At 45.2% G+C, this 13,680-nt stretch overlaps 1 protein-coding gene across 1 annotated transcript in view; it reads left to right on the forward strand.

Annotated features, from left to right (window-relative positions):
- Window positions 1-7,137, forward strand: part of LOC140216632 (xyloside xylosyltransferase 1-like) — a 28,808-nt gene extending 21,671 nt beyond the window's left edge. The window contains exon 2 of the mRNA XM_072287012.1: window positions 6,368-7,137. Within this exon, the coding sequence (XP_072143113.1) occupies window positions 6,368-6,487 (120 nt within the window). The 3' untranslated portion in view covers window positions 6,488-7,137. The remainder of the gene's footprint in view (window positions 1-6,367) is intronic.
- Window positions 7,138-13,680: the final 6,543 nt, after the last annotated feature.

Raw genomic sequence — 13,680 nt, forward strand, 5'->3', positions numbered from 1 at the left:
ACAGCACATAATAGCACTCGCGGCGTCTTCAATTTCAGCTCTGCAACTGCAGCACTTAGCCATGTTTGAGCCCCAATGTCATTCGTCACCAAAACAAATCGCTCGGTAGCAGCGACAGCGAATGAAAAGTCGTAAAAAAAGAACTTTAACCAACCAGTAAAACACAGCAGAAGTTATCCGACGTGCTTTCTTCGCCGTCGCCGCTGCCAAGGTGCTCTGCCGAGATCGCGCCCCTGTGCAAAGTCTTTCTGTCATGGTGCCGATGCTGTTCGCTGATAATCTGCGTCTCAAAACGACGCAGTTACTTCCAGGCAGACAGGTACAATGGGCGCGGGAAAGTTGAAGTTCAGTCAAGGCGACTGTAGGCAGTCTTGGGTCGGGGCGCCATAGGAGATCGAAGTTTTAGAAGTCAGCGCCTGTAAAACACAGCAGAAGTTATCCGACGTGCTTTCCTCGCCGTCGCCACTGCCAAAGTGCCTCACCCGCAGAAGAACGGCCTACTTGCAAACATTGCACTGATGAGCCAGCAATACAGAAAATAATTTACACATGTTCTCATCTGGGCATGGCAGCATCGACAGAATGCGGAGCACTAATCCGTTTGTCTTCCTTGTGCAGCTGTGTGGCCTTCTTGGGTGTTTCAACGTTGGCTGCCCGGACATCAGCGTGCTGAACCTCTCTGCGCATGTCCATCTTTCAACGCATCAAGACATCGATCAAGAAATACGCCCACCAGCATTGGAATCTTGGCATCCGTATCATCATTCTTCGGCAACACGTTCTGATTGCCAGGAACCTGGACTGCAGGGGGCATCACAGTGCACTCAAGCTATAAATGGGATTCATGCTCGTTTTGCAACCACTGGGCATGGCAGCATCGACAGAATGCGGAGCACTAATCCGTTTGTCTTCCTTGTGCAGGTGAGCAAAAAGTATGGAAAATGTTTTCGTTCTAGTGACCTATTCCTGTTGGTGCTGCCGTGCCCTCGGCTTTGTTGCTTGCTACAGGTTTTCACATTGTGTCTGAGGAAATTATTATTGTTAGCCGGAGACATTGAATCGAACCCAGGCCCTGACACGACCCGAATTTTACAACAACTTAATGATATTGCAGTCGACATAAAAGATATGAAAGAAAACAGATTACTGAACATAGAGAACAAATTAGATGCCCTGTCCAGGCTTGAGAGCCGAGTAACGTCCTGCCAAGAACAGGTTAGTTGTATGAGTACAACGATTGAAAGGCTTGAAGCAAGGCTTGAGCAGCTTGAAAATTATAGTAGGAGGTCAAATCTGATCATATATGGCATCCCAGAAACTGAAGAGGAAACAAATGAATCGCTTGAAGAAACCGTTAAAAAAGATATTTTTCATGATATTTTAGGACTCGACCCTATCCCTATTGAGCGGATACATAGGATAGGTAAACCGGCAATTGACAAAACACGTCCTGTAATCTTAAAGCTTTTAGACAGTAGGCATAAAACTGTGATACTCAAGAACGGAAAGAAACTAAAAGGAAAAGATTATTCAATTGGCGAAGACTTTTCAAAGAACGTTCGTGAACTAAGAAAGAAACTATGGGATAGCGCGAAGCCGAACCGAGATAAAAAAGAAAGGGTTTCCTTGGTGTTTGATAAGTTATATATCAATAATATTCCTTACGTTTGGGACTGCGAAAAAAATGATAAAGTGAGGGTTCAAAAAAACGACGGGATCGGCGCAAGTCGGCCCGTGACGCGAAGTTGTACGCAGTTGCGAAACCGCTCACCGATAAAGTGAGTGGTTCATTTACCTCAGCTTCTTTCTTCACTAAGACAGATAGCCTGTCTTGCCATAGTAACACGGGCCAATCTAGTATAAAAAGCTTGAGAATAGTTAACATTAACGCACGCAGCGTTGCAAACAAGAAAGACTCGCTTGAACTTAAACTGCTGGAGTTCGACCCACACATATCAGTCCTGACGGAAACTTGGTTACATGAGGACTTAGCAGATGACCTGGTATTTCCTCCTCATTATAAAGTTGTTCGCAAGGACAGGACCTCAAGGGGTGGTGGCGTAGCCATTCTCTTAAAAGACTCTGTAGAATGCGACCTTGTATATGATGTTCCTGACCTTGAATGCCTTTGCATAAAAATTTCTTGCTGGGGTCATTCTTTCATCCTGTATGGTTGCTACAGGCCACCAGATGCCGCACCCGACTATCTTATTAAGCTACAACATCACATGTCTCATTTCCAAAATAAGAAAATACTGTTAATAGGTGACTTCAATCTGCCAGATGTTTGCTGGTACCGCTTACAAGGCGATGCTAAGTCTGGGAGCAATGCAGACGTTCTGTTTGATGTCATGCTTACTCATGATTTAGCTCAAATTGTAAATCAACCTACTCGTGTACAAGGTTCATCTTCCTCTATACTAGACTTAGTTTTTGCTAGCCGTCAATATTCTATGCATACTGTATCGGTCGAAACAGGCATTTCAGACCATCACCTCGTAAGCGTATCGATAGATTTAGTTAAGTCCCCTTACCACAACAAAAAAGCCAGTCACGTTGGTTGTTTCAAGGATTATTCTAGGGCTGATGATGCCGCAGTGATTGATCATATGGAAACTTGTTTATCGAGCTCCGATGATAATGACGATGTCTGCAAGCTGTGGGAGCGATTCGTCGAAATGTGTCAATATTGTCTAAATGCCTTCGTTCCGAATAAACGCAAAAAAGTTCACAAACGCACACCTTGGATGACGCGGAAGATTATTCAACTGAAGCGAAAACTTAAAAGATCTAAGAAAAAAAACCACCAGTTAAGTCAGATTGAAACGCTTAAAAATAATCTTGAACGTGCGGTTCGTGAGTCAAAAGACTTCTACTTTAACACAACATTACCCAGTTTTGTTAAAAATGACCCAAGTAAATTTTGGAACTTCCTGAGTGACAGCAAGAAACATATCTCAAAAATAACAGCGGAGGGAGATACTTTGACTGATCCGATTGACATTGCACGCCATTTTAATTATTTTTTTCACAGCGTATTCTCTGAAGCAGGTGTACAAACTGTACAAAGCGCATCAAATTTTCCTGTATCGGAGGTTGACTTTATTAGCCTCCCTGGTGTATTTGCTTTGCTTTTAGAACTGAAACCTAAAACTTCTTCTGGTCCTGATAATTTACCCAATGTATTTTTGCGACGCTATGCCGAAATAATTGCGAAGTTTCTTTTTGTGTTGTTCAAAAAATCTCTGCTGTCATCAAAACTTCCGGTTGAATGGAAGACTGCTCGAGTTGTTCCCATCTTTAAAAAAGGTGACTGCACATTACTACAAAATTACCGTCCTATTTCTTTAACTTCCGCATGCTGTAAAATGCTCGAACATATTATTGCTAAACATATTAACAAATTTCTTGAAGAACACTCCATATTAAGCGACTTTCAGCATGGGTTTAGAAAGGGCTATTCTACAATAACACAATTAGTTACAATAGTACACACCTTTGCTAAAACACTGGATATGAATGGTCAAATAGACACCATATTTATGGATTTCAGCAAAGCATTTGATAAAGTTCACCACGAAAAACTGATTCAAAAACTAAAAAACATTAATCTTCCAGACATTTTAATATCGTGGATTCAAGATTACCTCACGAATAGAGTGCAATTTGTTTCAGTCGATGGGTGCAGCTCCAGTTGTCTCCCAGTCACCTCTGGGGTGCCCCAAGGAAGCGTCTTGGGGCCTTTGCTTTTTCAGATTTACATAAATGATATTGTTAATGTGGTTACTCCAGGAACTCATATTCGCTTGTTTGCTGATGATTGTGTCATTTTCCGGCAAATTACGTGTACTAACGATCAAAACGAACTTGACCAGTGTCTTCGAAATGTTCTTGATTGGTGCAGCGAGTTTTCCATGGTTCTTAACACTGAAAAAACAGTTTCGATGCAAATAACACATAAAAAGAACCCAATTAACCACGTGTATACACTCGGATCATCAACACTAAAGCAGGTTAATAGCTACAAATATCTAGGTGTAACAATCACAAGCCGTCTTTCCTGGAACTCACATATAGATAACATATGCTCCTCTGCATTTAAAAAGCTGTGTTTTCTGAGGCATAAACTAAGAAATTCACCTTCTCACGTAAAACTTCTAACGTATAACACTTACATCAGGCCAAAGCTCGAGTATGCTTCGGTTGTTTGGGACCCATTCACTAAACTTAACATAGATAAATTAGAAAGGGTTCAAAGAAAAGCTGTTAGGTTTATCTATTCCAAATTTAAAATCACCGACTCCCCCACTGACCTCATGGCGGCTAACAATATTGAAACACTTGAAACGCGAAGAGGAAAGTATCGCCTTGAGTTTCTTCATTCTTTACTTAACCATAAGTTTGCTTTGGATCCTTCACAGTACATATCCCCTCTAACCACACGTCATACCCGACATCATCACATTCACTCATTGACACCGTATTTTGCGAAAACTGACTGTTTTAAATATTCCTTTTTTCCGCGGACAATATCCGATTGGAACCATGTTATGACATCTTAATAGTTTGCAATATTTGTCTCCTCATTTTTATGTGTATTTCTTTTCATTGTGTTCTGTATCTTTTGAGTTTTAAGAACATATGCCTGTCCTGCTTGGACCCTGAAAAGGGTCTGCAGTATGTACTAAATAATAAAATAATAATAATAAAGAGTCATTGAAAAGTACGGTTGATAACTTCTTTCATAAGAATCGGTAGAACACGAAAGTGAAACGTGTTTTCCCAGAAGCTGTTGGCATGTTTATGGCACGTGAAGAATTAGATTGCAAGTTGCCATCAGCGGCACCCTACCACTACACAGGATTCCTTGACAGTTGCCACGCACAAGGTCGCGGGATCGAATCCCGCCCACGGCGGCCGCATTTCGATGGGGGCGAAATGTGAAAACACCCGTGTACTTAGATTTAGGTGCACGTTAAAGAACCCCAGGTGGTCGAAATTTCCGGAGTCCTCCACTACGGCGTGCCTCATAATCAGAAAGTGGTTTTGGCATGTAAAACCCGATAATTTAATTTTTTTACAATTGCCACGCATGCTAAAGTTGTCGAAGGATTGGCCCGTCGACGTCATTGTCTTTCGTACCGCTTAGTGCATCAGTTTACTAACTTGGGCGGCGTAGGCGGCCCAACAGTAGGCGGCGTGTAACAACTGCTGATGCATGTTGAAGTTGCACTCCGTAGGTGACGAGGTGTGACAAGCTAATGGGACGCGCAAGATAAACCATGTGCGGAAACTGCGTCACCTCAACAGAAGGCCTACGCCGCCTACACCAGGCTACACAGCGTTGGAAGTTCCGCTGCGCTGAGACTACAGCAGCGCTCATTGTCGGAGTTCTTCATGGTAATGATGCAGTACTTCTCTTCCCTATTCCTAGATGGCGGCGCCATCCCTGTCAAGAGAGCATATTTTACGCGTTCGCGCCGATGTCACACCCGTTACAGCGAGCTGATCGTGGGCCCCGCCGTAAAACACTTCCGTGTTAAGAACGTTTTTGCTCCTATTGCACGAACACCACGGCCTCAATGCGTCCTACATGTTTTCGCTTCACTAAACACTTGAAGTCCCTGCAGCATTTTAGAGAATGAATGCGATTAGCGTTCTTAGGATTTTTGGAGAACTTTTCAGTATGTAACTGTTTAGATCCTTGTTTGGCTGTAACCGTCCTCTCGCACAGTGACCGAAGTTGTCCACATTGCATGTGCTCGTTGTCGTGATGTCACCGTGGTCGTTGAATCATCATTATTCCAGCTTCGACTCCAGACTCTCATCATGGTGTCATCAGCAGGCCATCAACGTCATGGAGCCTTCGTCATCTCACTTGTCGTGCCATCGTCATAACACCGCCTTCATCGTTCCATCGACGTCATTCCTTCGTTATTACATTGTAATCGTGCAGCCGCATTACAGTCATTGCCATGTGGTCATGGTCGTGGAAGATCTTGTCGAGTGGCTTTTATAGCAATGTGCGCGGATGCCAGAGAAGGAGCGTGTCAAATGTAGCCGAAGCAGCGGAAATCTCACATTTACTGCCACAGATTCTAAACAGAAGTGCATTCATTAATACGGTGTGTCGTCTCATTGCTTGAATGTTACACGTATGAACATCGACATAGACCGCGACATCGATTCTGCCAGAATTCTATGACTGAGTGTGCTTGCACATCACTTCAATCATATTTGATTATAACTTACATCAGCTATTGTGTGTGGACTAGGCTCATTATAGCCTGTAACGGTGCCGCGCTAGTAAGCCACATCTCGCACACATACACTTCATTGACGCAGATGTATGTTTTCGTTTATGCAGGTTCCGGTGAGGAACAAGACGCCAGTGGCTTCGCCAAATGGAGTAGTTCGCTACGGTGGCCTCTACAGCTGGTGTGAAGGGGGCGTGTACGCCTGCTCGGCACACTGTCCCGAGTATTAGTCACAGAGCGGTGCTAGTTACGTACACCTCTAAGCCTACTTCTACAAGAATGGACACACCGCAAATCAGACCAACGTCGGACGCACAGCATGATACGGACCAACGTCAAAAACAACATAACTATCGTTACTGCAATCAACGCTTGAGGAACAAAATACGTTGAAATAAAAAAATAATAATAACGAAGAGGTCGCGAGCGAAAGATGCACGCAAGTGTACAATCGGGGGAAGTGCCTCATGCTATATCAGCCGCGGCAGAGATAATCTCCATCACACCGATCTCGAAGGAGCGAAACCGAATAAATTTTTGCTGCAGAAGGGATCGAGTGAGCATACATTCGTAAAGGTAGGATCAGCAGGATCCCTGGAAATAGAACCATAGAGTGGAGAAAACAAATAAATAAGAGGAAAAAAGAAAAGAGAACAGAAAAAAAATCAAAGGAAACGAATTAGAAAAAATGGTCCGTCGTAGGGGATTGAACTCGCTTTTTTTTCTTTATTGCCTGTTTGCAGGTTCAAACGAAATACACATTTACACGCTAAAATATGTCGACCACACTTTTGCTAACATTGAATGTTAAAAATCGCTTGATCTCGATGAAATCAAGAATAGCCACCCACTCAAGATGCTGACTCTCGGCACGATATACTTCCCGAATATTCGCGACACTTTAGATGAAGTTCATTCTTGCCGGACGGTTATCGACATCCGCATGTTGCACTGCTATTCGCGTTTTCCACAGGCTGTGGAGGTCAAGGAGCATGAACATATCATACAGAACTCCTCCTTGTTGGTAAATAGCGAATACCAAGAGGTGTTCTTGGTAGTTCTTTTTAAATATGCGTTGTAAGACATCCCTACGAAATATTGGATCCCAGCAATCGGTGAAAACATGTTCGATGGTCTCCGGTTTTTTTGCAAAGCAAGGAGTTTACTGTCCATCAGGGGCGTAGCCAGGGGGGGGGGGGCTAATGGGGCTTCAGCCCCCCCCCCCCAAATTTTTTCGTACTGTGCATGCACCGCCGACCAAAGCAACACCTGGCGCGGGAAATCATTCTGGATTTTGTCTAGAACGTCTTTTTCGCGCTCGAAAAGCCATTTCACTGCGAAAATCGCGAACTCGGGCTGGATTTCACGGCAACGCCCATGCACCGGGAGTCACATCAGCAGCCCCGTCCGAGCACAAAGTTTCAAGGACGTTTTGATGGCGAACGGGCTCGCCGTGGCATCTCGCGGAGGCCGAGGGATCTACACTCTATCATGAAATCTACGGAGCGCGTGGATGTCAATTCTGAAACTTTATGGGTATAAAGTTATCAAGCTCTTGATGTGAAAGGTGCATTGACATTTCCAAACGTGAGCTTTAGATATTCAATTGCGGAACTTTGTAAGTTTAATGTTCCCATAAATATTTGACGCCAAAGGTGCATTAACTTTTCCAAAGTCGTACATCGGGCCATACAACGAGACTAGCCAAATCAACACACTATCAGACAAGTTGACAAAGCCCGCAGCGAGACCCGATGAGACGAAGCGTTGTGGTGGTTCATTCGTGCCGTCACGTCACATAAAAAAATACCAATTTTTTTTTCACCTGCGCCAAAGTATCCAGTGAAGACACTAAAGCCAGTCAAGGTAACTACGTTCTTATTTATTTTTCTACTTTGACTTTTAATCGCGAGGATACATTGAGCCTCTTCAATTTTTTTTTGTTCTCGCTCCCCTGCCCGGGGGCAGCAGCCAGAGCCAGCCAGAGCGCATGCGTTTTTCTCGTGTTGCCCCGACCACCGCGCGGCGCACTTCGGTGCGCGTTTGGTTTTCTCTGGCCGAGTGCATTTTCACCTGGCAGAGTTGTGGACGCTTTCTAGCTAGCAGACGAGAAAAAGAAACAATGGTCGCTCGCCGCCATCACTGTGGGGACCCGACGGATTGCACCGCGTTCGTTTGAGCGCAACCTCTCCAAAAAGTCTTGTCTCGCCGGTGTAGGATACCGAGCAGTATGCGCATGGTTCTTGGTGGACCAAGCGTCTCGTGTTTTCTTCGATATTGCTTTAATAGCCACATTAGTTGCCCAAAGTAGGCATCCGATTGTGACCAACATACTTTCCTTTGAGTTTTTTTTTTTTCGTTACGGTTCCCCCGCCCCACAAAAGGAAAGGAAAAAAAAAACATTGCGGCACAGCGAATTGTACATCGCATGGTGAAAGTTCTATTTTGTTACTACTTTTGCGGAAAGTAATAGGCCATGGGACGCTTCAGCTGCCGGATACTCTTATTATATTGTTGTGATAGCAATTATATGGAGACTAGGCGCATTCCTGCCGTCGCCGTCGCCCTTATGTTCCGCATAAAGTCCAAGGGCGATAACATTGTGACCGCGCGCCGCATGCTGTATGTGCGATTGAAATTCTGTGGGGGGTGGGGGGGGGGGGGAATGCGTGAGCCGGCGATGGTGGCTCAGTCTTGTGTGCGCAAAGGAGAAAAGCGGGGAGCAAGCGCGCCGCCTTCCGTCGCGCGCGATACATCGGGGGGAGTGGATGGAATTGGGGCGGGATCTAGGATTCTGTGAATCTGTGATTGCGCAACATGTTTATTTGTCTTGTTTGACCCATTATATACCGTGACTTTTTCTTAGATATCTAGATTTATTGGAGACTGATACGTATGTTTACATATCTTGTTGCGAGGTTTTGTGTATACGTGCAGTGAAGTTTGTTTCCAGTGGCAATTTTTTGCCCTTTATCAAGCTGTATCTTCGCATTTGTATATTCCATTGTATCTTCGCATTTCTAATGTACGAGGGCGAGGCAAATGAAAGTGAGCCTACCCACCCAGTGCAATTATGGTTCTGTTCATTATCTGCAAGGCCTGCGCGTAGCACGCACGCATCTCTCTCATTTACAAAAGTGACACGCAGGTGTGAGGATAAATGTTCTTTAATGCGCTCATACACTGGGTTGAACATGGTTGCGTGACGTAATGGACGCTCCAGAAGTTGAATAGCGTGGTGCCTTGAGGTTTTTGACAGCTGAAGGTGTTTCGCAAAATGAAATTAGTCACCGTATGGCTGCCGTGTACATTGAACATTGCATTTCATTGGCCACTGTGAAGCGTTAGAACAAACGGTTCACAGAAGGACGTGAAAGTTGCAAAGACGATCCCAGACCGGGCCAAAGTCATCGTGCAATCACCCTAACAAAATTGCAAAGGTTGATGAGCTGATGACACAAGAACGGATGATAAGCATCAACGAACTGCCAGAGCGTGTGAACATCAGTCACGGGTCGGTTCACCGTCACCGTTCATGCCATAATTCATGAACGTCTCGGTTATCGGCTCTTGTGTGCGCAATGTATGCCCAAGATTTTGAACCACCGCCAGAATACGGAGAAGTTCGGCGCTGCCTTTACTCATCTGATCCGGTATCACAATAAGGGTGACGATTTCTTGTCTGCAATTGTGATCAGGGACGAACCATGGTGCCACTACTACGAGCCTGAAACACGACGGCAAAGCTTACAATGGAAACATTCGAATTCAACACCCCCAAAGAAAGCAAAGGCCATCATTTCCGCCGGAAAGGTGTTGACTTTTATTTTTCGATCGTCAGGGGCCATTACTGATATAATTTGCTAAATCTTGAGAGACTATCAATTGTTTCCGATATTGTGAAACGCCGGATCGGCTGCGTGTCGCAATCAAGAACAAACTACGCGAAAAATTGACGGATGGGTCATCTTATTCCACGACAATGCCCGTCCCCACGTCGCTGATGTGGTTAATATAAAACTGGTGAAGTTCAAGTGGGTAACGCTGCAATATCCGCCATACACCTCAGATCTGTCGCCTTGCGACTTCCACATTTTGGGGCAACCGAAAAAATAGCTCAAGAGAACCAGATTCGTCTCGGACGATGACGTGAAAGTCAGTTGCAGACGTTTTGAAGCAGCAACCCAAGGAGCTTTATGAGACTGGAATTACGCGACGTGTTAGTCCGTGGGAAAAACGTCTAAATGCTCATGGAGGCTACTTTTAAATAATGTACCCCGTTTGTCATATATTCGCATTGGCTCACTTTCACTTGACTCGCCCTCGTATATTCTGCAGAACTCCTGCTTTTTATACATACGTGCTATCTGCTAAGACTATAATTTCGGTGCAATTACTCACGATACGCGACCGGTGACAGCTGCTCCTGCGTAATACATTGGAACCAATGACAGCGTCATTGAGATTTTTCACAGGCCGTTGCATATGTACAAGAATGTAAACAAGGATCTTGAATGACAAAGTTTAATTAACATATTTATCCTCAACTTGTTCATTTTATGGCCTTTACATTTTTTTCGAACTGATGTAGTTCTAAAGTTCGTGTGATATTTCTTTTACTTATTAAATAGACAAATATACAAAGAGCAGATTGGGTGAGAGAACAAACGCGAGTTAATGACATCTTAGTTGAAATCAAGAAAAAGAAAAGAGGCTGAAGTACGAGCCGTCTTGCTGAAACTCCGAACCAAATCTGCACCAGGCCCCGATGGCATAACAAATAAGACCCTCCGAAATCTTGACGACGTATCTATCACTGCCCTAACAGAGTACTTCAACCGCTGTTGGGAAACAGGTTCTATCGCCTCGCAATGGAAGCATGCACAAATAATATTCATACCTAAACATGGTAAGCGACTACAGCTCGATAACTTACGCCCGATCTCTCTGACCTCAGGCGTAGGAAAACTCATGGAGCACGTTATACTTAACCGCCTCCACAATTTTGCGGAGGACAACAACTTATTCCCGAACTCCATAATTGGCTTCCGTACAAAACTTTCCACGCAAGACATCATGCTTCAAGTTAAACATCAAGTTCTGGACCACATATCCAAGAATGGTACCCGGGCTGTCCTGGGCCTTGATCTTACAAAGGCCTTTGACAACGTAGCGCATCAGGCTATACTAGAGAATCTGCAGTACCTAGGTGTGGGCCAGAGGACCTACAACTACATCAAAGATTTCCTCAACCACCGCACAGCGGAACTAAGAATAGGAGAACTACAATCGGACAAGATCCCTTTTAGAAGTCGTGGCACACCGCAGGGATCAGTCTTATCCCCCTTCCTCTTTAATTTAGCGATGATCCGATTACCGGAACAACTTAATCAGATTCCAGATTTACACCATAGTCTGTATGCCGACGACATCACGCTGTGGGTGGTTAAAGGTAGCGATGGAGATATAGAAACCACGCTGCAACAAGCTGTAGATACGGTTGAAAAGTACGTTACTGACAAAGGCCTCGCCTGTTCCCCGCAAAAATCAGAACTCTTCCTACTCAGAGCCCCTACAAACCGCAAATCCGACACTGCGCCACCCCCAGAAATCACTGTGCGAGCCGGAGGAGGCGCGATCCCGGTGGTGACCACCATCCGTGTACTAGGCCTCTTCATGCAAGCTAACGGGCGCAACGGCAACACAATTCATAAACTTGAAGCATGCGTTCAGCAGACGATGCGACTCATTTCAAGAATTGCCAGCCGACACTCTGGCATGAAAGAAGCCAACCTCATAAGGTTGGTACAAGCCTTCGTTCTCAGCCGCATCACCTACATCACCCCGTACCTCTGCCTCAAAGCGGCTGAGAGAGAGAAAATAGAGGGAATTATTCGGAGGGCCTATAAACAGGCTCTTGGGCTACCTATAAGAACGGCCAACGTTAAATTGCTAGCTCTAGGTGTGCACAACACCCTAGATGAACTTATAGAAGCGCACCTTATATCTCAATACGAAAGGCTAGCTCAGAGTGCCGCCGGGCGAAACATCCTCCAGAATCTCGGCATCAACTACGAGTCGATGCAAAGCATTAAAGTAGACATTCCTCACAATCAGAGGCGCCATCTCAAAATTAATCCACTCCCTAAAAACATGCACCCCGAATTCCACAAGGAAAGGAGGGCCGAGCGGTCCAAAACCCTACATCAGAAATTCCACGCCTTCAAAGACGTAGTCTATGTCGACGCAGCAGAATACATAGAACGCAACTGTATGTCCCTTGCAGTGGTGGACTCCTCAGGTCAAATGCGCGCGGGTGGTTCAATTCGCACCAGAAGCTCCGAAACAGCGGAAGAGGCGGCAATAGCCTCCACACATTGTCATTACATTATTAGCGATTCCAGAGCAGCAGTACGCAATTTTGCGAAAGGTCGGGTCTCGGCTCCCGTAAAACACATAGTAGACACCAACCAACACCCACGACCAATCCAGATCATTTGGGCACCAGCACACTCCTCCCTACCCGGCAACGATGCCGCCCACACCGCCGCTCGAGGACTCGCCAACCGAGCACCTGGACGGCTCACGCTAGGATCAGAGAGGGATCGCATGGTCAGTTAACAGGAAATAACCCAGCACTACAGGTTAGCCAGGGCAGTGTACCCGCCAGCACACAAATCACTTAACAAGCGACAAGAAGTAGCTTGGAGACGACTTCAGACGAACACCTACCCCAACCCCGTAGCCTATCACTACTACTACCCGGACCAATACCCTAATACATGTAAGCATTGTAAGCAAAAAGCGGATCTATTCCATATTATGTGGTCGTGCCCAGCCGAAAATCACACAAATCACGAAATAAGTAATACTGAGCAGTGGGAGGCCGTGTTGCTCAGCTCCGACCCTGACCTGCAGGCCAAGGTCATCGAGAGAGCTGAAGATGCCACCCGGGCCCAGGGGCTCGTGGCTGCCTAACAACAAGGTCATCCGTCAATACCTTGTTTTTCAATAAAGTCTTTACTCACTCACTCTGGGCATGGGCAGGACACGTAATGAGGAGGGAAGATAACCGATGGTCATTAAGAGTTACGGAATGAATTCCAAGGGAAGGAAAGCGTAGCAGAGGGCGGCAGAAAGTTAGGTGGGCGGATGAGATAAAGAAGTTTGGAGGGACAACATGGCCACAATTAGTACATGACCGGGGTAGTTGGAGAAGTATGGGAGAGGCCTTTGCCCTGCAGTGGACATAACCAGGCTGATGATGATGATGGTGATGATGATGATGATGATGATGATGAAATAGACAACGAACATGGAAGCATTGACATCAGTTACGTTGGGCACAATTTTTGGCATATACCAGTATAGTATTTTATGAAAAAAAATACATATTTTACTAGTATTGACAGTGCGTAGCGTT

The sequence above is a fragment of the Dermacentor andersoni genome, chromosome 3, assembly GCF_023375885.2.
Source record: "Dermacentor andersoni chromosome 3, qqDerAnde1_hic_scaffold, whole genome shotgun sequence".
NCBI classification, from domain to species: Eukaryota; Metazoa; Arthropoda; class Arachnida; order Ixodida; family Ixodidae; genus Dermacentor; species Dermacentor andersoni.